General features: G+C 39.5%; 1 protein-coding gene and 2 long non-coding RNA genes across 5 annotated transcripts in view; 1 reads left to right on the top strand and 2 right to left on the bottom strand.

Annotated features, from left to right (window-relative positions):
• Nucleotides 1-26,376, top strand: part of ptprfa (protein tyrosine phosphatase receptor type Fa) — a 163,656-nt gene that overhangs the window by 72,276 nt on the left and 65,004 nt on the right. Inside the window, exons 11-17 of the mRNA XM_081606667.1 lie at nt 2,641-2,777; nt 4,032-4,176; nt 11,044-11,237; nt 18,669-18,786; nt 23,206-23,787; nt 24,382-24,479; nt 25,779-26,032. Coding sequence (XP_081462793.1) covers nt 2,641-2,777; nt 4,032-4,176; nt 11,044-11,237; nt 18,669-18,786; nt 23,206-23,787; nt 24,382-24,479; nt 25,779-26,032 — 1,528 coding nt within the window. The remainder of the gene's footprint in view (nt 1-2,640; nt 2,778-4,031; nt 4,177-11,043; nt 11,238-18,668; nt 18,787-23,205; nt 23,788-24,381; nt 24,480-25,778; nt 26,033-26,376) is intronic.
• LOC145551523 (uncharacterized) lies at nt 881-9,994 on the bottom strand. Its single transcript, XR_014087393.1, has 3 exons — nt 8,800-9,994; nt 7,719-8,726; nt 881-1,781 (listed from the first exon to the last, which is right to left on the bottom strand). It is a non-coding gene; the product is annotated as an uncharacterized LOC145551523 (long non-coding RNA).
• LOC145551522 (uncharacterized) lies at nt 12,919-15,849 on the bottom strand. 3 transcript variants are annotated; one of them, XR_014087388.1, is made up of 4 exons: nt 14,598-15,849; nt 14,386-14,473; nt 14,225-14,277; nt 12,919-13,866 (listed from the first exon to the last, which is right to left on the bottom strand). It is a non-coding gene; the product is annotated as an uncharacterized LOC145551522 (long non-coding RNA). The 3 variants fall into 3 exon arrangements; XR_014087389.1 differs by having other exon boundaries at nt 14,386-14,852; nt 15,035-15,849; XR_014087387.1 differs by having other exon boundaries at nt 14,386-15,849.

The following is a 26,376-nucleotide window of genomic DNA, read 5'->3' as shown; positions in this document are numbered from 1 at the left end:
CTGTTGCTACATTTATTTGATCATTTATCCATTATAAGACGAATAATATAAGACGAATAATCTTCACTCATCACCTGCTGTGCCGCCTAATCGTCATGTGTTTCACATCATGTGTTGATTTTTTCACTGTTCAGCGTCAGATTCTCTGTTTTTATGCCATAATTCACATCTAGTTCGTCGCTCCGTTTTATGTCCCGCTTCTCCTGTTTCAGACTTTTGTGCAATGTGCATTGCTTCTTTTGTTTTTCTTTTTTTTTTAACCCCTAAGGTGCAGGGCGGTCGGGAAGCGTATTGATGGGGAAAAGGCAGACTGACATAAACCTTTTAAAACAACTGAAACAATTTCTGCATTCTGATTATTGAAATTTAAAAGTGCTGTGTTGTTCTATCACCCCGTTTCATACCGGACCACTTACAGCACCGTGTTAACGCTATAAAATGAAGGCTCTCTATCGTGGTATCAGCCATGGAGGGATTTCTTGATTTAAATGGGTTCATTTTTCAGAGGGATACAGTGAGGGTATCGTGATTTTAGCTACCAGTAGCAGGAGAACGGAGCTGCGCCAAGAAGCTAACAGAAGCTACAAACACTGAATAGAAGAAGAGCTGCCATCGATACAGTTGCAGCCAAGCATGGTTTAATGTTACACAATACAGTTTTACCAAGTTGCTCAAAGTCTAAACTGGTGTTGTTGTGCATTTAAGGTGTAAAGTTTACCTTCGACCAAACGCCCCCCAAAGGCATCCCAGCGCCCCCCTTTTGTAAAAATGTCCGCCAGCGCCCCTGCCATCCTCTGAACGCCCCCTGGGGGGCGGTACCGCACACGTTGAGAACCGCTAGGCTAGCAGGAGCCTCTTTAAGTAAGAGGTCCTAAGATGAAACCTTTTAGCAGGGGTGAACCAAAGAAATTCTAATGTTCTAATGTTTCTCAAACTTTTTCAGGGCAAGGACTACTGGTAACACTTTATTTGACGGGGTGTGCATAAGACTGACATGATACTGTCATAAACATGACATAACAGCTGTGTCCAAATTCTGGGTCGACGTCCTTCGAAGGACCCAGTCTAAGTAGACCGTAAATAAACGACGACCGGAAGAGAAAAGCTGTGAATTTGTGTAGGTCTAGCCTTCACCAATTGTCCTCACCCCCACTCCAGTGAAACTTATGTTGCCTAGCAACCCTGATTGCGTGAAGGAAAGAGCAGAGAAGAAAAAAAAACAATGGAGCCGAAGTTTTTAAGTCATATATTAATCTTGATTTCTGTTTCATTTTAAATCTGTTAGTTTGATTCTAAAATGTTCAAACATGTATTGCCCATGTATTGTTTGAACATGTAGGAATAAAGGAATAAATATTAGCAAATTATTTATTTCCAAATATAATACTCTCCAGATTTCAGGTAAGCCATTACAGTAAAATAAAACTAGTATGTCTGAAGGCTTAACTTTAATCAATCAAACCGATTTAATAAATTAAATACTGTAGTAAACCAAACATTTTATAACTAGATATTACCTATCTGAATAATATCGGTGTTTAACTTCCACTCATTGGGGAAAGCGTTTTGGTGAACTGACTAGATATTTGAGACTTACACATTTACATTCTCGTCTAAAAATGTTGTACAAAATCACGTTGTGTCATTTAAAGTGTAATATAATAAAATAATTTGTCGCTCTTTACCGTCATTGCTGCTTCGTCTGCATGCCCGGTTTGAACCCGCAATGAATTATGGGACATGGTGAGCCGTGAAGGATACACCGGACCCATCCTTCAAATCTGGGGAAAAGAAAGAAACATTTGGAGGTCACATTTGAAAAAGTCTTTGAATTCAGACAGGGCTTGTCGCCACACTATGATGTAATCTGCCTACAAATCCGTCCTTCGGAGGATGCAGACCCTGAATTGGGACACAGTCATGAACATGAAGGGGTATAATAAATGTCTAGATTGTTGTCATGAAGTGTCATGACAACAGTCATATTGTGCATTACAAAATAATGCACAGTCAGCACTTTTAATGCACCTTTTAGAGCAATTTTGCATTAAGAGTGTCATTATTTACCGAATGACAACAGATTCATAACAGTCAGACATTCATAAAGACTCCTTCATGTTCATGACGTGTTATGTCATGTTTATGACAGTGTCATGTCAGTCTCATGCACACCCCATCAATTAAAGTGTTACTAGACCACTTAACCTGAAATTCTCCCCACGTTGAATTTAACTGAGCTATGATTGTTTACATTTATTTAGATAACGGAACTGATTTTGGGTGTAGTTGCATAGACCACATCAAAAAGCACAAACTTTTTATGATCTTATCAGTATTTACCATCACTAAGTTAGATAAAAATATCTGTTACTCCTCAAACATCAAAGGAAAGTTTAATCTGGGAGTTGTCACAAAGTTAGAGAAGAAATGGAAAAAAAGTAGAGATGATTGCTTTTAACTTAAAAGAGTTGTCATTGTGTACAACTCTTTTAAGTTGTACACTAATTATTCTTAGTTCATTTTTCCATATACTTGGTAATCATTCAGTTGTAATTCTTTATTAAAATAACCTTTTTTCTAACCGGCTGATATAAAGGGCTGTCATCTATTGTCTTCTGGTTGTTATGTTCATGCTTTCAGTTCCACTCAAGCCATCTGGTTTTGAGGCCGAGGCAGAACTGGACACCCGGATAATGCTGTATTGGCTTTGGCCTGTCCAAGACCACATCATCAGTTATGAACTAAGTTACTGGGAGGCCAACAGCCCCACAAACAAGGTAAATTTACCCAGAAATGAAATGCTGTATTTCAATGCAAAGGTTTCCATGTGTTTGGATTCAAGTAAAACATACACTATTGTGCCAAAATTATTTTCTCACCCACCCAAATGATCAGAATCACTTGATTTGCTTGATTGAATGAGGTGATTCAATCACTTCCATGGCCACAGGTGTATAAAATGGCCATGCAGACTGTTTCTATAAACATTTGTGAAACTATGGGTCTCTCTCGGGAGCTCAGTGAATTCCAGTGTGGAACTGTGATAGGTTGCCACCTGTGCAACAAATCTAGTCATATTTCCTCAGCCCTAAATATTCCAATGTCAACTGTCAGCTGATTTATAAGAAAATGGAAGAGTTTGGGGAACAACAGCCACAAAGTGGTAGGCCACATAACTGAGGGAGTGAGGTCAGTGGATGCTGAATCACATAGTACAAAGACGTCGCCAACTACTGACCTCCAAACTTCATGTGGCCTTCAGATTAGCTCAGGAACAGTGCAAGGAGAGCTTCATGGAATGGGTTTCCATGGTGGAGCAGCTGCATCCAAACCATATATCACCAAGTGAAGCAAAGCATTGGATGCAGTGGTGTAAAGCTGCCACCACTTTAGAGTGGTGGAGGCGTGTTCTCTGGAGTGACAAATTACGCTTCTCCATCTGCCAATCTGAGTCTGAGTTTGGCGATTGCCAGAAGAACGGTTCTTGTCTGACAGCAGTGTACCAAGTGTAAAGTTTGGTGGAACCAGGATTATGGTGTAAGGTTGTTTTTCAATAGCTGTGCTTAGCCTTAGTTCCAGTGAAAGGACCTCGGAATGCTTCTCTTTGTAACATCACAGCCATGGAAGTCTGTTTAGCCTGGTTACCTGCACTGCATGACCATCAATAAGGAGGGTGATGTTCTGGACAGAGGATCAGTCATTTTGGACCAGTGATGAGTAATTCTATTTTGTTGCTGTTGAGCTTTAGAAAGTTAGTGTGACTGAGTTTGATGTCAGTCAGACAGTTGCTACTTGTGGAAGGAAGGACTAAGGTGATGTATTTGGTGGAGACACGTCACAATGTTGGGTGGATAATGTGTTCATGGCGTAACATATAGAGAATGAAGAGCAGGGGACCATACATCATAATTATTTTAAAAGCTAAATTTTTTAGAGGTGTAAATTATTTTGGTCTCATAACTGACAGTCTACTTTTTCCTGAGATTTAAATAATAGTCTGTGAATTCTAGTTAAATTTTTTCTCTTCACAGCATCATGTCTCTCTCAGTGCAGCAGGCTCGTTTGCCGTTGATGGTCTGAAGCCAGATACGCTGTACTTGTTTTCCATAGCAGCACGCTCTGAAAGAGGCTTCGGAGTTTTCACTCAACCTATTCAGGCCAGGACAACCAAATCCAGTAAGTTTGGTTTATATAACTTTCATATCTACTCAGTCAATAAGAATTAAAGTGATCATAACCTACCATATTTGCTTATAAGTGGTGCCTAAATAATATTTAAAAAGTTATTGTATGTGCCAGTTTTTAGTCACAAAATGTTATATTTTCTCCTACTTTTCTTCAACAAAAATGAGATGCAAAAACTTGCACAGATTTTGTTTTTAAACTGTTAAAAATGTCCTATCTGCTGCACCTGTGACTGCTGCTCTGTGGGAAAAGTTTTTAACAAGTTGTTAAAAAGGACATGAAGTTTTTTTGAGCCAAACACCTGGCAGTTCATAACCAGTTAAAGTTGTAAGCAGCGTTGGAAGCCCTCGCAGCGCAGCGCAGCGCAGCGCAGCGCAGGCCTCATAATTTATGCCTCCATACAAACAGCAATGCCACCCGCTTGCTGTCATCAACGCTCTCGTGCAGTTCATGCACCGGTCTACTAGGCCAGGGGTTCTTAACGTTTTTGACCTCGGGGCCCAATTTTTCCAATCCAAAGTGGCCCATTTATATATTAACCACCTACTGGTTTACCAAACGGACCTGAACTTTGATTTTTTTTCAACATAAAAGTCAAATCCATGTATACCAACCAAAGACAAAATCAAATATATTTTTTGCTTTACAATCCCAAAGGTTTATTTATCATTGTTATGCAAACCTGCACATAAAACAGCATCCTGAACAAGCCAGCAATTCATGGAATGGATCAAACTGCAACAAGAGTAAAATTAACTAATATTAGGCCACGGAGTATTAGAGCCACTGCACTTAGAAAAAAAGTATATTTCTGCCAAAAAACTTGAGATGACTCTAAGAAATGTAATAGAGAAAACACAGACATTCCTGAGTTAGAAAAGTTGAAAAAAAATTGACTTTTGAAACTTGGAAATATACTTTTTATTATTATTATTTCCGAGAGTAATCTAAAACATTTCTGGGTTTTTTTCAGTAAAATATTTGACTTGAAGTTCATACATTTCGCTGTTTTTTCTAGAAAATTTCAGAGATATTTGCCAGAAATGTAATCCTTTTTACAGTGGCTTAAGATAAAAAAAACCTGAGGAAAATGTGGTAATTGGTTCAATTAAGATATATGTTGACATTTCAGGTGAATGGTCAGATTTCGAGGGATTGCCATGCCCACAAGCCTTGATGTATGGAAAAGGTTTTGATAACTTTTGGCCTTCAATGTCTCAAAAATCTGCATAATGATTTTGAAGTCTGTGCCTCCAAAGTTTTAGGTGTTCAGTTTGTCACCTTCTGCTGAGGCCGATTCAAAGTTGGTTGCTAGAGATTTTTCTGTAAATCTCAGGGAGTTGTAGAACTGGACCAAATTTTATGCCTCAACAATAAAGTAAGGTTACTTTGAATGGTACTTAGTGGTACTGGTGCAAAGGCTACTTTAAATGTTGCTGGGTGGCGCTGTTAAGCCGGGGGGTGGAGGGCTTTTGCAATTTTTGTGATGACCTGAAAATATGTAATTTTGACACAGGCCTGATGCGTCCACCAAGCAGTGAGTTTTCAGTTACAAATATTTAGGCCTCCAAAAAGCCAATTAATTTGGTAGAAAGCTTCACTGCTTGGGACTTCACATAAATGGTATGATTACAGAAGGCCTTCGAAGTGCTGTTGCTGCGAAGGCCTCGAGCCTAATGATAAAGCATCAATATATTTACCAGTGGAAACATGCTATAAGCTGGTTGACCATTTTAAGAAAGGCTTGACTGCTTTAGTGCTAAGCTAAATCTGTGCCAGGTGTATAACTATTTTGTGGTCATTTGTTGTCTATCTGCTGTAGCCTTCTGGAGCTCTATGCTAGACTTGCAAGTACTTCTACCCTGGTGAAATATATATATATACTAAGTATGTTAAATTTTAGCATATTTGAAGCCAGACTCCTCCGTATACTTGAAGTATGCTATTTTGGTACTATTTATATAGCACATTTTCAGCAACATGGAAATACAAAGTTCTTTTTCAGGAATTAAAAGGGGAAATACAAACAAAATAACAAACCAAAAGGAAAGAGCAAAAGAAGAGAAAAATAATCTAATGTTGATCTAAGTATCTAAACTAGGTGCTCCTGTTCAGTGTTGCTAAGTATCCTCTGGTCTAATTCCATGGGTTGGAAGAACAGGAGTCTAAAAAGTAGTCTAGATCCAAAAGTTTCCTCTGTGCTTCTGGTCTCTGTATCTAAATAGTGAGTACTCTCCAGTTTCTGACAAAATAAGCTAAAGTGTGACTAATCTAATTCCTTTTCTGGGTTAAAACTGAGTACTCCATAGTTTCTAAATAACTGATAATAATCTAAAGCTAAACAGCCAAATTCTAAGTTTGTTCTACGTCCTTTTCTGGGTTAAAAATGAGTAGTCACAGTTTCTAGCAAGTAGTAGTATAAAAAGTAACTAAGTGACTGCTCCTGTATTTCTGGATTCTAAATTCTTTGTAATTCTAATTCTAATTCCTTTTCTGATCTGTAGCAGTACGAGTCTTTCTGCATAAAAGTTATCTAGGAAGCATAAAGTAAGCACAACCCATGTATGGAGGCCTTGACGTGGCCGTCGCAGGTTCGATTCCCGGCCTGGTGACGTTTGGCGCATATCTTTCCCCATCTCTCGTTACCAACTATCAAATAAAGGCCACTAGAGCCAATAAAAAAAGTCTTTGTTATGACAACTTGACATTAACCAAAAAATCATGATCTGACATAAATTTGTTATAAAAGTATTACCGATTAAACTTTAAAAATTAGCTTTATGTGGTAATATTATTTTGCTCTGCCATGTTGTTTAGTCTTAAATTTCTTAATTTAATTGATCCTAAAGTTTTACAGCAAGATGTCTACAAAACACTTATGAACTTGGCATTTGAAACATTATTTAAGGCTGTTTTAAGTAGTGCAATACACCATCTCCACCAGTTAGAGGCAGCAGTGCACAAACAGGCGTGCAGTGTGTGGGTGAAGAAGAAATCTTCCATATTGTGGGGCCAACCTAACAAGTTATAATGGCCAGGCGTTCTGTTTAAAAAGAAGCCGAAGTATGAAAAACACTAGTATTTTTCAACCTTTTTTGAGCCAAGGTACATTGTTTTAATTTAAAAAATCATGAGGCACACCACCAACCAAAAATGGAAACAAAGATACTCTGTAGCCGCCTATATTACATATATAGTCATTCTTATCAAAGTATCTTGAATAGGAATCAAATGAACCCAAAAATGTATTTTTTATCACATTTTACATTTCTTATTCCAAATTGCACTTAACATATCCAGTTCAAAAATACACCTGAACAGCCACAACACTGTGGTGTTAAATTTAAAGACGTTGTAGAAAACTTCAAAGTGTTTTACAAACTAATCAAACAAGCATCTTATAGCCGGAATACAGAAAATAATTTGTATTCTGAAAGAAGCAATAATATTTGGGAAACATTTCACTTTATATTCACTGTTACAATATGAAGAGTTGCATGTACAAAATGTCAATATCTGTATAGTTAACCCACCTGTGCATGTTTGGATGAAAACAGCTGATTTCCTGGCAGACACTCGACGAAGATGGCATTATTTATTTTCAAAAAGTCTTTTAAAACCAATTACCGTATTTTTTGGACTATACAGCGCACCATACTAGCACCCTCAATTAAAAAAAACAACAAAAAAAACTGGAAGCTCCTCTCGGTTTTTCATAAGGACCCAGCAGAGTGCTGCGTCCTAATAAACCTGCTGGACGCAGCACTCCGTCTCCAAAGCCGAACCATGGTTTCGTTCACACCGAGCTTAAATGCAGCGGCTCTATTTCCCTCCTGTAGTGGCAGATCGACAGCCCTCAACTTAAAAGCTGCATGATATGAGTTTGAAAACATTTCTCCGTCATGCCTGCTGCTAGCATGTGGTTGTTCTAAATGGAAATTTAGCGCGTTCTTCTTTGATTTATAATTTTGACTTCTAATGATTCACTTCCTGCTAGAGAGCCCCCTGGTGGTTGAAGAAAAATCCACAGAAAAGCTGAACCGGGCTACAACCCGCATGGTTCAAAGCTTAGGAAAAAAGTAGCAGCTTATAGTCCGGAAAATACGGTACCGTAGGTGAAATTGAATAATTTCCACGGCACACCTGACGATCACTCACGGCACACGCGGAACAGTGGTTGAAAAACACTGACCTAATACATACATGAGGTATGTGTCTTATTAACTTTACATTTTCTTTGAGAGAATAACATTGATTATGTTCTCTTTCTGTCATGGTTTTAGAAGTACACTGAACCCACATGCAGCAAAACACTCAGGAGAAAGCTCGAGATCAAAGGTTTATTAACAAACAGATCCGGGGGACTGTGGACCGGAGGCAGAGCAGAAATGTCAGGGCTGAGGAGCAGGAACCAGAATGATGCCAGTTCGGGGAGCTGAGGGAGAGAGGGACCAGCCCGAGGGTGCTCGTCGGAGAAATCCGGGTCGAGCTGACGGATGGATAGGTCTCGGATTCGATCCGGCTCTCGGACTCGGTTCAACCTGGAGTGAGGAGATGGATTCGTTAGAGCACGCAGAATTAACAATACAAGGCCTTCTTACTAGTTTCTGTTACCGCGGATATCAACACTCTGGCGAGGAAGTGTTGTCAGGTGGCTCCTCTTAAGCTCCTGGTGATGATCTGATGATCGGCAGGTGCGTGGTGACACACCCGTGGGGTGGGGCATCGGAAGGGAGCTGGGGAAAACCCCCTCTGGTGGTAGCTGGCGGTGGCGCAGGGACGGAGGACAACAACACTTTCTTTGTAATGAACATAGTCAATTGTTCATTACAATTCTATAGCAATTCAAACCAATCCTACCTTGATGTAAGTTAATGTTAGCTAAAGTTATTAAACTCCATTACTGTATGGTTAGCCCTTAATATTAAATATATTTTAAAGACAAGCAAATAGGTTTTTTTCCCCTCCAATTTTAATGTAGCAAATTAAAAGCTAATATGTTGTTCAAAGTTATCCTTTATGTGCATTATTTAGCAACTTGGCTGATGTGACACAGTGCTTGTGTTCTTTGCTTTGGCAACTTTAGCTACATGAAGCTAAAGGCATGTTAGCCTACGGCAGAGGCTCCCAAACTGTGTAGTGCGCCCCCTGGGGGTGGGGGGGCTTGCCATTGCAGGGGGGGCGCGGGAAGCCGTCTAGATGAAGAAAAAAACCTGAACGCTGTATGCGCTGGGTTTTTACCTTACAATGGTCAACTCTGTTATTCCTGTCAATTTAATACAGTAGGGGCTTCCACACGTCCCATATCTATGTCTTCTCTCACTTTTATCAGCAGTTAATACTGTTTAATTCGTTGTTAACATGTGGTAACCTGTTTTTCCGAGCCGCCTTTAAATGCAACATGAGCGCTATGACGCTCGCGCTGTGCGCGAAGGAGACCTGCTGCTGCTGGAGCTGCACAGGTGTGTTAGAATCATGGCATCAAACCAGCAAAACGCAAAGAACTTTTCACAGTTTTTCCCCGAAACCAACAGACTGTTGAGTAAAGCTGTTGGATGCAGGTAAAGTTAGCTAAAAGATGACTAGCTAGCTAATATCAATACATCACCTTAAGCTTAACAAGTAGCTTGTAGGCATTCATTTTGCCCCGCAAAAAAGTCGTCACCGACTATGAGATTGTCCAGAAGAGATTCACCAAGTTTGAATTCATGAAAAGGCTTTCAACATGATTAACTACTGCACGAACAGCTGTAATTTCGGAGCATTTCTGGACACCTTCAATGAGCTGCTGCCAGGAAATGAAGACAAGAAGAAGATCTCCTGTTTTCAGAGCATTTCAGGAAGGCTATAATGAAGGAGGAGATGGCTGACACAATCAAAGCAAAAACTTTTACTGTTGAAAGAACCTATTTTCTTAAGTTAGAGAATAAGTAATTCTGTTTTAGTTTTTCAATCAGTATTTCAGAGTAACAACATATTGATCAGATGTTATACCCTCTGTTTGAAGAACAAGTTATCTTGTTTTATTTCAATGTACAAAGGGTTTGTTCTACAGCTATGATGGTAGTTATAATTAGTCCAGTGTTTTTCACTTCACTTAAGGTAAGTATCAGTGGCTCTGTTAGCATAGCATTTGACACTGTAATAACACTAAATGACATCTTTATAATTGTTGCTACTAGTTTCACTTTACTTAAGGTAAGAGTTAATATTAATGACACTGTAATGACACTTAATGACATTCATAACTAGTGCTACTTGTTCCACTTGATGTAAAATAAATTGTTATTGACTCTTATTAAATCATTTGACAGTGTAATAAGGCTTAATGACATTTTTATTGTTGGTCCTACTTGTTTCGCTGTATTTGAGGTAGTGGGAATATTAATTGCTGTTTTGTTAAGTCTTTTGATAGTGTAATAATTAAATTATTATGACTACTTTTATGACATATGATTCTTGGTTAATGTCAAGTTGTCATAACAAAGACATTTTGAATAATGTCAATTTTGTATTAAAAGTGTCATGATTTACTGAATGACACTTTGACAGTCATAAATATTCATGAAAACTTGTGTTCATGACAGGTGTTATGTTTAAGACAGTCTCATGTCAGTCTTATTCACACCCCTTCAAATAAAGTGTTACCTTTGAGTAAGAGGGCTCTCTTACTCAAACTAATCCTGCTCAATCTACCTTTTTCATATGTGATAAGATTAACTGTATTAAACACTAAGAATATTAAATTTTTCTCAACATCGCCCAGTCATTATCAACTATGACTGGGCCATATTTGATCAAATTTAATTTGATGTGAATTAGAAAGAACTAAAGCAATTTCTTTTGATGCATTTTCAGTGCTTGGACCTCCTCCCAGAAAGGTGGTGATAGAAACCCTTAATTCCACTACTATCAAGATGTCTTGGAAGGCCCCATTGTCAGTGAAGCAGTATGGGCAGATTCAAGGTTACCATGTTCTCTGTTCCAAGTTAAAGAATGGAGAACCCCATGGTCAGCCTGTCGTCAGTGACATTTCAAACCCTAAAGCTCAGGTAATTTAGCCTTTTTTCAAATTCATTTTAGTTTGCTGTAACATAAAATTGATTTCATGAATATAAATGTTTGTGTCTTATCTCAACACTTTAAAAGTTCATATTGAAATAAAGCTATTATAGCAGTTGAGCACATATGCTTTGTCATATGGTAGTGAGGTGGTGAGAAGAAACGCAGATGAGCCCAGGTTGACATATTTAGAAGATGATTTAATGATGAATTCAGTTAACAAAATCCAAACAGTGACAGCACAAGGAAAGTGGAGACTAAGGCTCACAGACGCAATGACATCTAACATGACACGGAAATGTGGTTAGACGAGGACCCAACAAGGAACATAGACAACAGGTGGAACTAAATACACAGGGAGGGTAATCACAGGAACGAGACACAGCTGGGATCAATCAGGACAGGATAGCACAGAGACTCACAGGGGAACAAAACACAGAAAAACCTCAAAAGAAACACACAGAAAATGCAGATCACCACACTTGTACTGCTTTTGAGGACGGAATGTACATATTTTAGAAGTTTGCTGCTTTTAGGTATTGTGCTCTTACCTAAAATTGTGTAAGAATGTAGGAATTGTGATCAATGCTGTAGAACAGGGGTGTCCAAAGCCGGTCCTGGAGGGCCGGCATCCTGCATGTTTTAGTTCTCTCCCTGGTTTTACACACCTGCATCAAATGATGGCTCATTAGAAGGTTTAAGGAGAACATTGACTTACTGAGGAGGTTATTACTACCACTAGGGAGAGAACTAAAACATGCAGGATGCCGGCCCTTGAGGACCAACTTTGGACACCCCTGCTGTAGAATTTACAATACAGATCATAACTTAAATGGAAAAAAAAAGTATTTTTGTCAGACTGAGCCAGATTTTGCTGGAAGTTTCTTCTTGTTAAAGGGGAGTTTTCCTTTCTGCTGTTGCTGCATGCATAGTGAGTGAGGAATTCCTTCAAAGTTCATTACAAAATGCAGTCAGCTGTGCTTGTTTGATTGATTCAGGCTAACCACAACTTATTCAAATAGCCGAGTTTCCTTAGAAAGCTTTTTCTCAATTGCAGCAACAACAAAAAAACACAACCAAATTTAGTTTAAATTTAGTTGTATTGTAACTAGATTCAGCATGGAATGTAGTTTACTGTGAATCTGGCTTTTTATGTAAATTGCATGTTTTGTAAAGTACCTAGACTTTACAAAATTTCACTTGTTGAAATGAAATTGAATCGGATTGAATTTGATTGGCAGCTAAACGGTGAGAGGCGCCGGGCAGGAGTGGGCATATTTGTTGCCCCCATCTTGGCGCCTGTATGCAACAGGGACCATCTTTTATGGTTGGTGCATGGTGTTTGGAGTGTGCTCCAGGGCGCCACCTTTTGGTTTGTATGTGCTGTATGGGCTGCCTGGCATATTCCGGTGGGTGCAGTTGCTTCAACTGAGCTGGACTCAGAAGGAGCTTGTAGTGAATTGTTATGTTGGTGTTCATAATTCAAAGAATGAGGAAGTGGGAAGTGGAAGGCAAGAAAACAGGGGGGAGAAAACGGAATGTAGAATGATGGTCGGGTGGAAAAGAGGGTGAGGAGGGGGGAGAGAAGGGGGAAGGAAAGGCTAGGTGTAGATTTGGAAAACGGGTGAGGTTAGGGTAAGGATAAGGATTTGGCACAGGAGGAAAAGTGGGATTTTTGACCCTGTATTCTGACGCAAACGCAGCTAGTCAGCGACAGATATCGACAGCAATCGACAGTCTACATTTTCACTCACGGGAGTCAAAATCTGTCAATTGTGGAATCCTTGGAGGGGGGGAGTGGCGGTGCGGGGGAGCGGGCGGGAAGTGTTAACGACTCTACTTAGCATACGAATAGCCTAGCACAGGGGTGCTCAAAGGTCCGGTCCTCGAGAGCTACCATCCTGCAACTTTTAGAAATATCCTTACTCCAACAGACCGGGACCAGCTCTAAACAGGCCTGGTAACGAGCCTTTCATTTGATCCAGGTGTGTTGGAGCAGGGAAGCATCTGAAAGTTGCAGGACGGTAGCTCTTGAGGACTGGACTTGAGCACCCCTGGCCTAGCATATGCAAAGGCGCTTCAACAGACCCACGTGGATTCTCAGTCATTGGATGAAAAACAATGACATCACAGTTCATCATTGACATGTGATTGGTTGGTTGATGTGTGCCCATTGGATAGCACTTGTCTTTATAAATAAACCCTGCCCCAATCATTAACATTTTTAATGCTGTATTTTAAAAAATCTATATAAAAAATAAATGCTGTATTAAAATCATTTCATATTGCTTATATGCAACATGTTCATATATGAGCAACATAAAAGAGACAGAAGTTTTTTTTTCCTTTTTTTCTTTATTTCATTTTATTTTTTTACTGTTTGCACACAAAATAAGACATAAATGCTTGTCAATTTTTGGACCATCTGGCAGTGTTTTTTTGTCCAAACATGAACATTATGCTGTGTTCAGGACAGGCCCAACATCTCTCCTGTAGCGTAGACCTGACGTCTCTTCCTGTCTTGTAGTCCTGATGTCACTGAGCTCCTGGTTCGAGGAATTTGGGGTCCATCCTGACTTCACCTCATAGCTGCCAATACTCTCTGCCTTCCTCCATCAGCTGATAACACAGAACAGACAATCATTATGAGCTACAGGCATCTTTTAGTCATTATGAAACTACAGTGAAATTGTTAGGCAACTTCCAGCTTAGTATGCTCACATAAGACATTAAAACAAACAAACAAACAAACAAAAAAGCACATTAATACATTCTTACAAAAAATAAAAACTTTAATAAAAAAGAGAAAACACTTGGAAACAATAGGAAGAAAAAAATAATTAAAAACAGTTGGTAATAATTAGGAAAACATAATTCAACAAACTCTGAGGCAGATAATTTGCTTTGATGGATTTTAATAAATCACAGTACTTTAATCATTCAAGGAATTGTGACATCTCTAGATTAGTAATATTACCTGCTTCTTTCTTTAGCTACATCTGGATGACTGGCAGTAGAGCCTTGATGCAGCTGGAAAACATTTTTGTGCATTGTCAATACATAGCATAATTACATTATGTACATAAACAATATTGAAGCATAAAATATCATCAACATTCTAAAATAGTAGATACTCACACACAGTTGCATCTCTGTCCTCATCACGGACATCAGAACGTTCCTGAAGAGTCTGATTGACACAAATGTGACTCTCATTCTGTGGACTCTGGAAATAAATGTAAAATTTAAAAAATACTGTAGCAGAAATACATAAGTAAATAAGTTAAAATTATTCTCAACCAGCCATTCTACAGTCGGGAATCAATGCAGTGACTGTACATAATACATACAGGCTTCATGACTCCGTCCTCCATCCGCCATTTTGTAGATCTTTACTGCGTTCCACACTCTGCCTTGCTGTACTGCGTTATAACAAAATAAATAAAATAACCGGAAGATCAGTTTTCCTTACAAATATGCGAGTGTTCACTATTCACTAAATGTGAAATCATAACTTACTGAATTTCTCTTGGTCCTGGTGGACTCAGAGCTCCTCGGCACCGTGGTCTGAGGTCTGGCTGGTTCTGCTTGGCCATTTTTCAGGTCTGAAAAAAATAAAAGATGCAAGTATTTTTAAGAGTTCAGAACATCACATGTAATAGAGATTACAATACGAAATCTCACCCTACACTTGTTTCGGCATTAAGAAAACGACAGACCGCTTTCTGTAAGAAACAAACAAAGCAACTGGCCTCGCTGCACCTGCGATTAATAAAAGCTTTCTTACCGTGAGTTCGGTCTTGTTGGACCGCCGCGGTGTCATCTGTTGTTTTCTGCCGCAACATTGCTTAATATCAAAACGATACTGAAAAGGTAAATCCGTGAAATGGGACTTTTCCACCATTTCACACAACGCACGGGTATTTTCGTTCATGTTGGGTGTAGCAGTAGCAACCTTTAGCATGGGTGCAAATCTTCGTCTGGAGTTTAATGGCGGCTCCTTGACCAACTATGAAACCGCATTACTGCCACCAACTGGACTAGAGTGTTAAATGAAAGTTGACAGAAAAAAATACATTCTAAAAGTTATTTTTTTCAAATGTTACGTGACCAGTGGTGGAGAAAGTACTCAAAAAATTTACTTAAGTAAAAGTACAAATACACAGTCAAAAATGTACTTAAGTAAAAGTGAAAGTACCACATTAACATTTTACTTAAGTAAAAGTAAAAAAGTACTGGCTTTTAAAAATACTCCAAGTATTAAAAGTAAAAGTACTCGCTGAATGCATTACCTAATCACTAATATCATTAAGTGTGCCGATCGTATTTAATTTTAATACATCAGAAATGTGCCATTTTAATGAACACTACCACAGATTAAACATGTTCTTATTGTGTTTATTCTCTGTAACAGTTTAGACTTAGATATGTGATTCTATGAATCATAATTTCAGGGATGGAAACATCTTGTCTCCTGTCCTAACATAGCATGAACTTTATTAGTCACATTTATTTAGAAAGAAATCCAACTGAAAGGGGATGTAAAGAAGGTGAGGGCGGGGTGGAGGACATGCAACCAAGGAGCCATGTAGCAGAGTTGTAGTCAAGACCACCGAACCCAAGACCAGCGATCCGTGCTAAATGACACAATAACATTAAGTTTACCTATCAAAATTGGTTTTCAGATTGATCTGAAAGATCCACATTCCCATAAAAATACCTAGATATTAAATACTTAGAGCTGAAATATATTTAACCAGTATCAATTAAAACTCACTTCATTCTGTTTTGTTTTCATCGCTGTGCTACAATCCACAGAGGTCTCCTGCCATCCCTAGAAAAATAACGCCCTGGGCGGTTGCCCATATTGCATATGTCAGAAACCACAACTGAAACATCGTCTCAGTACAGCTAGCTTTGCTAGCACAGATCTTACTTTTCTTTAAGCTTTCCTTCCAAGTGACGCTAAAAGTTGGACCAAGTCCCACCGTCTGTGAAAGCGAAGCGCTGCTGATTTTACATGTCGCCATATCTATGATTTATGCAGTGCTATTATATTACTGACGATCAGACAGACATCTCCTCCCGCTCAGAGGAAACCACTGCGCATGTCTGGAGCTCCGCGTGCGAGTAAAGGTGGAGCCGATGGGTGACAACAGACACTAAGTCACGTTATTGCTCGGATTTTACGGCGCCACCTTAAGTCCCTGAACTTCACATTTTAACGGAAGAAAAGAGCAACGCGACTTGGATGTAACGAGTAACGACAGTTTTGTAGAAATGTAGTGAAGTAGAAAGTACAGATACTTACTGTAAAATGTAGTGGAGTAAAAGTAGAAAGTATCCATTATTAAATCTACTTAAGTAAAGTACAGATACACGAAAACTGTACTTAAGTACAGTAACGAAGTATTTGTACTTCGTTACTTCCCACCACTGTACGTGACAGTATATTTTATTTTTATTATAATTAATTGCTCAAATATTTTTAGATGTATATATGTTTATTTACTCAATTCTACTTTGAGCTGTCTCCTTTTTAGTTTATACAGAATATGATTCATAATCCGTGAGTTATATTTAATGCTTAACTAACAAAACTTAAAAAAAAAGAATACAAATGTTTATACTCTATCAGAAGGTATCACATACTTTCAACTATTTTGTTCTTCTATTTAAACTTGAGAGTTAAGCAACTGAATACTGATTAATCTTCTGTAGTTTCTTATGTCCTGTATTGTGATGTGGAATGACCACTACCACTCCAGTATAGCATGACTCTGGGTCTTTAAAGCAATCAGTGAACATTAACATTAACTTGAATATTATTCACAAAAATACTTTATGTACAATGAACCACTCTGGAACATGTTTTATTATTATTATTTTTGATTAAGTTGTGCAGTTCCTCCCATCACAAGATAAATCTTCAGATAGGAGGAATGTCAAAGTAAGATCACGTTTCACAAAAGTCTATTGTATGTAATCATGCATATTCTTCTTTTATATCATCAATTCAACCAAATCTAAGTTGTTCAGTGCTCCTAACATACATGTAATATATATTTTAATAGATAAGATAGATTGTTTTAATATTCTTTCTCCAAAAATACTTCTTTATGGTGAACAGAAGGTAAAAAGGGTTAGCTACAAAATGAATAAGAGTCAAAAGGCGGTGCTCAACAGTTGACTTGAATTTGCATGGCACTCAGCAACTTCATTTAAATACAAAAACCTCTGCTAGGCACAAGGGGAGGGAGATGATAAGTGAACACGGACACACAGCGTTTTTGACCATTTTTGGCAGTGTTCGACTCTGACAGAGACCTCTTGCCGAAAGCCCTCAATCTCCATGCGCACGGCAGAACAAGGTGTCAATAGTTGTCGAAGATCCCATTTTTCGTCCTGTGTGGTGAAGGGTTAGGAAGGGGGTAAGGGGTGAGGAGAGGGGAGAGAATGGGGGAGGAAAGGTTAGGTTTAGGCGAGAAAAAGGGGGGGACGTTGAACGAGAGAATAGCCTCCCTCCGCCTATGGTTGGGGGGACGGGTTCTGACTGTTGTCTGTGCTTATGGGCCGAACAGCAGTTCAGATTACCAACCCTTCTTGGAGTTCTTAGAGGGGGTACTGGAAAGTGCCCCTCCTGGGGACTCCCTTGTTCTACTTGGGGACTTCAACGCAAATGTGGGTTAGGGTTGTTCAGTTGGGTCGTCCTGCCTCAAGTGGAGGAGTTTAAGTATCTGGGGATCTTGTTCACGAATGAGAGAAAAAGGGAGCGGGAGAACGACAAGGGGATTGGGGCTGCGGCCTGAGTCAAAAAAGCGAAGCTCTCGATTTACCGGTCGATCTACGTTCCCACCCTCATCTACGGTCATGAGGTTTGGGTCATGACCGAAAGAACGAGATCACAGATACAAGTGGCTGAAATGGGTTTCCTCTGCAGGGTGGCTGGGCTCTCCCTTAGAGATAGGGTGAGAAGCTCGGTCATCCGGGAGGGACTCAGAGTAGAGCCGCTGCTCCTCCACGTCGAGAGGAGCCAGTTGAGGTGGCTCGGGCATCTGGTCAGGATGCCTCCTGGACGCCTCCCTGGTGAGGTGTTCCGGGCACGTCCCACCGGGAGGAGGCCTCGGGGAAGACCCAGGACACGCTGGAGGGACTATGTCTCTCGGCTGGCCTGGGAACGCCTTGGGATCCCTCTGGAGGAGCTGGAAGAAGTGGCTGGGGAGAGGGAAGTCTGGGCCTCCCTTCTGAAGCTGCTGCCCCCACGACCCGACTCCGGATAAGCGGAAGAAAATGGATGGATGGATGGATGGATGGATGGATGGATGGATGGATGGATGGATGGCAGCTAAATTCGGTTTGTCATTTGCTTTTATCTGTGGGCACTTTTGTCTTCAATTTCTTGCACTGTTTCTTTTGTTCAGGAAGCCTTTGTATCTGGTCTGCTCCCTGAGACAACATACTCGATAACTCTGGTGGCCTACACTGCCAAGGGAGATGGAGCTCCTAGCAAGGCCACTGTGGTTTCTACAAATGGTGCTGGTGTGTGTGCTTATTGCATTTTTCTATTTTTATATATGTATGGAGGTATTTATCTAAATATGGTTAGTTTTTTTATTGCTCCCTAAACTTTTTTTTTTTTTTTTTGACAAAGGTCTTTGTTTGTATCATATTGCTACTGTCCCTAAACTCTGTTCTGAAGGAGGTAAAGTTTAATAAGGATTTTCATGCACCATATTCAACCACATTTTGTTGGAACAGTAACCCAGAGCATTTTCTTATGGAGATAAAACAATTTCATAATTCACAAATGCACAAGATCTACAGTGAAAAAAAACTGGTTGAAACTCAATTTATTCACTGCATGTTTATGTTCGGGTAAGGTTGAGATGGAACTGCACATGAAAACATCTCTTTAAACTAGAGATGCGCCGATCAGGTTTTTTCCTGCCGATACCGATCACCCATGAGGGCTGATCACCGATACCGATCACATAATTATTATTATTATTATTTTTAATCATAAACACTACCGGTTACATTATGTGGGAAAAAAACCCATAAATTCACCTTAATTTAGACAAAACTTGTTTTTAATAACTTTTTCCAAGAAGAAAACTAAACAAAACAGGCCTTCTGCTAATTGTACTGCTATCGGTAATACTATCTTTAACAGACTGATAACATATGGAGGCTTTGAAGAGGCTAAATAATGCAAAGAGCCAAAATAAAACCTCTCAACATTGCCAAAAAAATTCAAGTATAAAACTTAACATTCAAAGGCAAATACAGGATCCATTACAATAAACAATCCTGAGTTACTGAATGAAAACTTCCTGATAGCATGGCAGCTAACTGATTACTGCTAGTTCTGAGTGGCTGTTTCTGTAATTATGCAGAACAGGGAGGAGATCGATTATTTTTTAGAGATGATCTGTCTCATGTTAGGACAGCAAAAGTTTTAATACGTATGTAAAATGTATTTTTTTAGGTTAGATGCTGCAGCTTTAAACAGAGGTTTGGTGTGAGAGTCACTACCAGGTGGAGCAGAAGTGGCGCTCCGTCTGTGAAATATTACTACCTGTAGCGCGTAGCAACGGTTCAACAGCGAGAGCAGAACCAGCGTCTTACATCGCAGCTCCAAGACTTAAATAATTTTCCAGGTTATTTGTTTAGCTTTCTGACCGTCATGCTAATCCGGGTGAGTTTTTGTAGCTGTGCGCTGGTTTACCTATCTGATCCTCCATATGTCTTTTTTACTGCAGTGAGCCTTGATGTAGCCAAACTCCGTCAAGTATGGCATTGTTTTGATGTCGTATTAGCTTCGTTGTGTTGATGCATTTTGACCTGCTTCAATTTTCCGCCGCAACACGCAAACTTCCCCATTCACTCAGTGCGTTATAGTTCCACATCGCTTAGGATTTGTTGCTGCGCGTTTGCGCAGTGAAGGAAAGAGGAGACCAACTGCACAGGCAGGCTGAGAAATGAGATGCAGGTGATCGGTATCGGCAACAAGAGCCAATGATCGCCGATCACGTACTTTTTCACGAAAATCGGCCCGATTATGATCGGTGACCGATCGATTGGCACACGTCTACTTTAAACCATTCAGAGTACCAACACAAAAAAGACACAATCAAAACCGTCAGATTCGTGAATCTCATCCTGTGCATTTGTGGATCTTGTGCATTTGTGAATTATGAGACTGCTTTAACTCCATATTTTCTTGGCTAGGTTAAGTGGTAGTTCAACCTAGCTATTGCTTAGCTAAATTCACTGTATGATTTCTGATGACTGGAATGACTGATTTTGATATAGGACAGGTAAGTGGTAGTGAGTAATGAGTTTGCACGATAATGATAATGACTGACCTCCAGTTGGTACTGTGGAATAGGGTGAACAAACTGGTAGGTTGAGGTCAGTAAAAAAAAGCACAGAAAACAAGAGGGTAGATCTCATAAGACAGATGAGCTTCCCAAGCAAGTATTGTAGAGATGAATTGAAGCAAAAAATTAGCTGGGATCAAGAAGATGCTTTTGCTGAATGACTGGATAACTATTATTCAATAGAAATAAAACTAGGACTTACTAGCCACAACTGTAGAGTTTCTTATATTTAAAGATGACCATGGAGGAAATGTAACAGAAAATTGTTGCTGATTGAATCAGAAATTGGATATATATTTATATTTGTTCTTTAAAAAAATGGTAGTAACGGTTAGAATCTAACTTTATGTGGTGGTACAGAGTCAGACTGTCTTGAAATAACACATGCGCCAACATTTGCCTTAGCGTTGACCTTAAACTGAAACAGAACATTGTATCAGCTTGAAGTGTTGTCTTAGTGATTTTTCAGACCCCTCCAGAAACTTTTTTTTCTCAAAAAACCAACTGGTAACAAATCTTGCAACTTTCTTTGATTTATCGGCGACTTAGGTGACCAAACGTGAATGCACCGAGCAGTTTCAAACTTGGTCAGTACTGACTCACTGTATCTACTGACTGAGTAGTGAGAGCTTTCTTGAACCCCTCCCACCTCTGCACTTGCAAGCAGCCAGTCTGACAGCAGGCAGGTTATGCAGCACCACGTAAAGCAGAGAAGAGATCCACACCATTCTGTTTCCACTGCTCCATTGCAGTGGATCAATGGAATCAATGTAGAGGCATTGTAATCTAGACACATTGATTCCATTGCTATATGGAAACGTTGCAATGAGGAAATATTGATTGGGTAGGAGATTTAAGATTTTTCTATTTCATGGCAAAATGTCAAACTTTCAGGTCTGGCCACGCCCCCTCAGCATGCTCAAAAATGCTTTTTATCCCACATTGCCCTATGAGAAAACTGACCAAGTTTGAAACGGATCAATCAAAATATCCAGGAGGAGATCAATCAAATGTAGAGTGCTCCCAAAGTATATGTATTTTTTTTACTATTCACCATCAGGTATTACATGTTTTATGGGAAAATACATATATTATTATTGCCAAAAGTATTTGATAACTCCTCCAAATTATCAGAATCAGGTGTTCCAATCACTTTCATGGCCACAGCTGTATAAAATTAAGCACCTAGGCAGACTGTTTTTATAAACATTTGTAAAGAATGAGTTGCTCTCATGTGCTCAGAGAATTCCAGATGCCACCTGTGCAACAAATCCAGTCGTGAAATTTCCTCGCTCCTAAATATTCCACGGTCAACTGTATTATAAGAAAACAGAATGTTTGGTAGCGACAGCCACTCAGCCATGAAGTGGTAGGCCACATAAACTAACAGAGCGGGGTCAGCATAGTGCAAAGAGGTCAACAACTGCAGAGCCAGTCACTACTGACCTCCAAACTTCATGTGGCCTTCAGATTAGCTCAGGAACAGTACAAGGAGAGCTTCATGGAATGGGTTTCCATGGTGGAGCAGCTGCATCCAAACCATATATCACCAAGTGAAGCAAAGCATTGGATGCAGTGGTGTAAAGCTGCCACCACTGGACTTTAGAGTGGTGGAGGCGCAAAGGTGAGCCGCGTAATTGAGGAGCGCTTTGGCTCTGATGGAGAACATCACCAATGGAAGGATTCAGATGGAGCGATTGATCAGAGATCATATTGATCTGCTGGGAAATGTTGATGATAGTTTATTAGAGTTTAGATTAATCCAGACTGATCATCCTGGAGCTCTGAGCAAAACTTAAGGAGCCGTGTGGTACCGGTCCAGCTGCAGTCATCCTTCAGTCAAGCCAGGTCCACTTTGTGAATGCACCTTTAAGGACAGAAAGCATCTCTACTCTATAAATGTACAACTTATGCACATGATTCCACTATTTAGAATAAACGTCCACATTCCCACTCAAAGGACTTTCTGACACGCTGTCTGTCTTTAAATCCCGGCTGAACGCTCTACTGTTCAAACAGGCATTTGAACAATCTCTTAATTAATTTATTTATTTATTTGTATTTTTCTTCTTTAAAATTTATTATTTTTGTGAGATGACCTGAAAGTACCTTTTAAATAAAATATTATTATAAATACTCATACTGCAACAAACAAATGTTAATTTACATAGTTTTTTCTGGGTGGTGACAGGGCCGACCAGCAGCTACTCTATTCCCCGCAAATTAGGATTTATAAAGGAAAGGTGTGGAGCCATGTGTGTATGCACGGCTTTATACATCTGGATTTTTTTTGTATGCCGCACTTTTCAAAATTTTTCCATATGCCAAGTTTCAGTGTGAAAACTGCGCACTCTTTTATGCATGAGGCCCTTGGTCTCTTTGGGGTGAATTAGAGCAGAGACTGACAGCCAGGCCTTCACTTAAGTTCATATGTGAGTCAAAGCAGGTGAGCGAATACTTTAGGCAATATAGTGCATGTACAGATATTTAACCATACATATTAAACAAACATGTTTGTTCAATATGTGTTTGTTGAACTTCTTTTATATGTGTATATAAATAATCTCTGTTGCAGTGCCTGGAAAGCCCAGTATGATGATCAGTACAATGATGGGGAATACTGCTATGATCCAATGGCAACCTCCTAAGGAAATGATGGGAGAGCATTTAGGCTACCAACTGCAGTACAAGAGAGCAGATGAGAATACTTTTAACGTCAAACATTTCAGGAAGACAGATGATCATTTTACACTTACCCACCTCCTTAAAGGGGCTACTTACATTTTCAAACTGTCTGCTAAAAACCAAGCAGGCACTGGTGAAGAATATATAAAGGAGATGAGCACCCCTGAAGACATGCCCAGTAGCTACCCCCAGAATCTGAGAGTGGCAGGCCTCACCTCCACTTCAACTGTACTGGTTTGGGAACCTCCTCCTCTGTCTGAGAGGAATGGAAATATTATAGATTATGTAGTGGTATATAGGGATATTAATAGCAAGCACAACAATACCAACAGTACCACAGAGACACGAATGACTATCCTGGACTTGCAGCCTGACACAACTTATGACATCAGAGTCCAAGCTTTCACCAACAAAGGAGGAGGACCTTTCAGCCCCAGCATTCAAAGCAGAACCACGTCATCATCTGTGCCAGGTGAGCTTCAGAAGCTATCATTTTGCTTTCTGTGTAACTCATGAAGAGAGAGTCTGAATAAAAAAAAACCCCAAACAGATAAAAAAGACTGTTGACCTCATTAGTGATGTCCCCCTCAAGCTGCCGCCCTGGGCTTTTGCCCATGTCGCCCATATCAGAAACCATCACTAAATATAAATGGCATTAAAGTAAATTGATGAAGAAACAACTCACATTTGCTTGCACACATATTCACATCACATTAATATCACTATGCAATTTGATGTATAATTTTGATGGGCTGGTGACTCCATCAGCCCTTCAATTAACAGCTTCCTCAAATATTAATAGTCTTTTTATATTAATATAAAAAGTATTAATCATTTTATAGAATAACATAAATTCAAACTTTAAGCTCCATGTCTTCAGTTTTTCAATTTCTGTCAGAATCACTATATGTCGAACTCAAACATAATCAGAAGTGAAAGTTGAAGGTCCTTATTGCTCAGTGTCCTGAATCTGATATTCTAATAATGATTACACACACTTTTAACCTGACAACATTGTCATCATTGTGGTGCAACATGTTTGAAAATGACTCTTATCTTTCCTCAGTGTTTGTCAAAAACTTTGGCGTGAAGGCTGTGATGAAAACATCTGTCCTTTTGTCCTGGGAAGTACCAGAAACAAACAAATATCAAGTTCAACTCAAGGTAAGATCAACAAGTTTAATTTGATACAAAAACATCATAATCATTTATCAGTAAATGGGATTAGTTTCTATTGCTAAACATGCGCATCCAAAGATAGCCAGTCCTTCCTTAAAATATTGCGTATGTTTATTATGCATTATGTGATTAATAGGCATCATATTTCAATCTGGAGAGACTCAGACAGAGAAAGTGATTAAAGAAAGTTTAATGACAAATAAACATTAAAGTCCTTTGGCGTTCAGGCCCCGGCCGGGGATGTTGAGCTGGAACTTCGATAAGCTGGGTGTGGTGTGGTGGTGCAAAGGTTAAGCACAACCCACATATATATATATATCCATTATGGAGATGATCGGTTTTGGACGGGCGATGTGCCCCTATTGCATAAGCAATAATAAAGAATTACTGATGTCATTAAAGATACAGAGGAGAAGCTTTTTTGTTATCTTGTTTTGCTAGCAAAGTCGCTAGCTAGCAGTTAGCTAATATCACAACAACAACAACAGCCTAATGTCTGTATGATAAAAATAGTGAATCGATAGATAAGAACAGTTTTTCCTCACCTGGTTGTCTCCTCCCGCTCAGTAGTTCTTCAGAGAAAGACGCAAAGGCCTGTCAGTGTCTGTTGTATTTCATTACCTCTCTGCTTAAACCGCGACTCCGAGCTGAAGCAGAGATGATACTTCAACGATTTCCGTCAACTGACAAGTAGCAAGTCTACTCCACTTTATTCACCAAAAACTGTTCTGTAATCTGGAACGTTCGCTACGTTGAGCTCCGCAGTTAGCCGCCTTATCTCACTGCGCGAGAGGCAACTGCGTCATGCGTCACGGGCAAAAGGTCAAAGGTAACAAGGTGATCGGAGAGCTTATTATGTTGTACAAAAAAAAAAATAAGAAGAATAATTTTAGTTCATATTATGTGTCAGAAGAGGGCTTAGAAAATAATAATACAAAAAAATATAAATAAGTAGAAATTGACCAAAAGGGCACTTGGGGGCAAGGAGCAAAAAGGGCAGGTGCTCAAGCACCCCCAGCCCCCCCCTCTGCACGTGCCTGAAGAGGAGTAATGTGATGACTGCCTGATGATGGAGTTTCAGAAAGCAGGAGCTTTTAAAGAGACAGAGGTCTACCTAATTTCAAGGTATTACATTAGAAAATAAAAATTCTAGCAAGTTTATTTGATATATAATTTTAATGAGAATCAAAGTTAACTGAAGTTAACATGTTTTAAAATTACAAGTTTTATGCATTTTTGAGCTGGAAGCGATTAAAATTGTAATAGTAATAATCCGTCTTTCAGATTCTGTACAACAACCAAAAGGTGGAAATTCAAGGTGACCTGAAGAAGAAGCTGATCACACGGCTACAACCAGATACATATTATTCTTTTGTGCTGATGAGCTATGGGAATGGAGCAGGTGACCTCCAGCAACAGGTTTCTGTTCGAACCGCTCCAGACCTGCTATCAGTGAAACCAACTCGATATCAGCCCAGTGTGGATGAAGACTGGGTGACTATTGTTATGCCTGAGGTCCCAGCTGAAGCCCATGTAAGGTCTGTACTCTTTTTGTGGAAAACGTGCTGAAAAATACAGACTTATTTAGTTTTAAAAATAACTAAATAATCACCAGTGGGTGCTACCCACTGGGAAATTTGGTTGAGGTTCCATCATGCTTTGGGGCTGTGTGGCCAATGCCGGCACTGGGAGTCTTGTTAAAGTTGAAGGTCACATGGATTCCTCTCAATATCAACAGATTCTTGAGAATAATGTTCAAGAATCTGTTACGAAGTTGAAGTTATGCCGGAGATGGGTATTTCAGCAAGACAATGATCCAAAGCACCTCTCCAGATCTACTCAGGCATTCATGCAGAGGAACAATTACAATGTTCTGGATGGC

Source organism: Poecilia reticulata, chromosome 4, assembly GCF_904066995.2.
Source record: "Poecilia reticulata chromosome 4, P_reticulata-male-v2, whole genome shotgun sequence".
Taxonomy (NCBI): Eukaryota; Metazoa; Chordata; class Actinopteri; order Cyprinodontiformes; family Poeciliidae; genus Poecilia; species Poecilia reticulata.
This window is presented reverse-complemented; position numbering and strand designations above follow the sequence as displayed.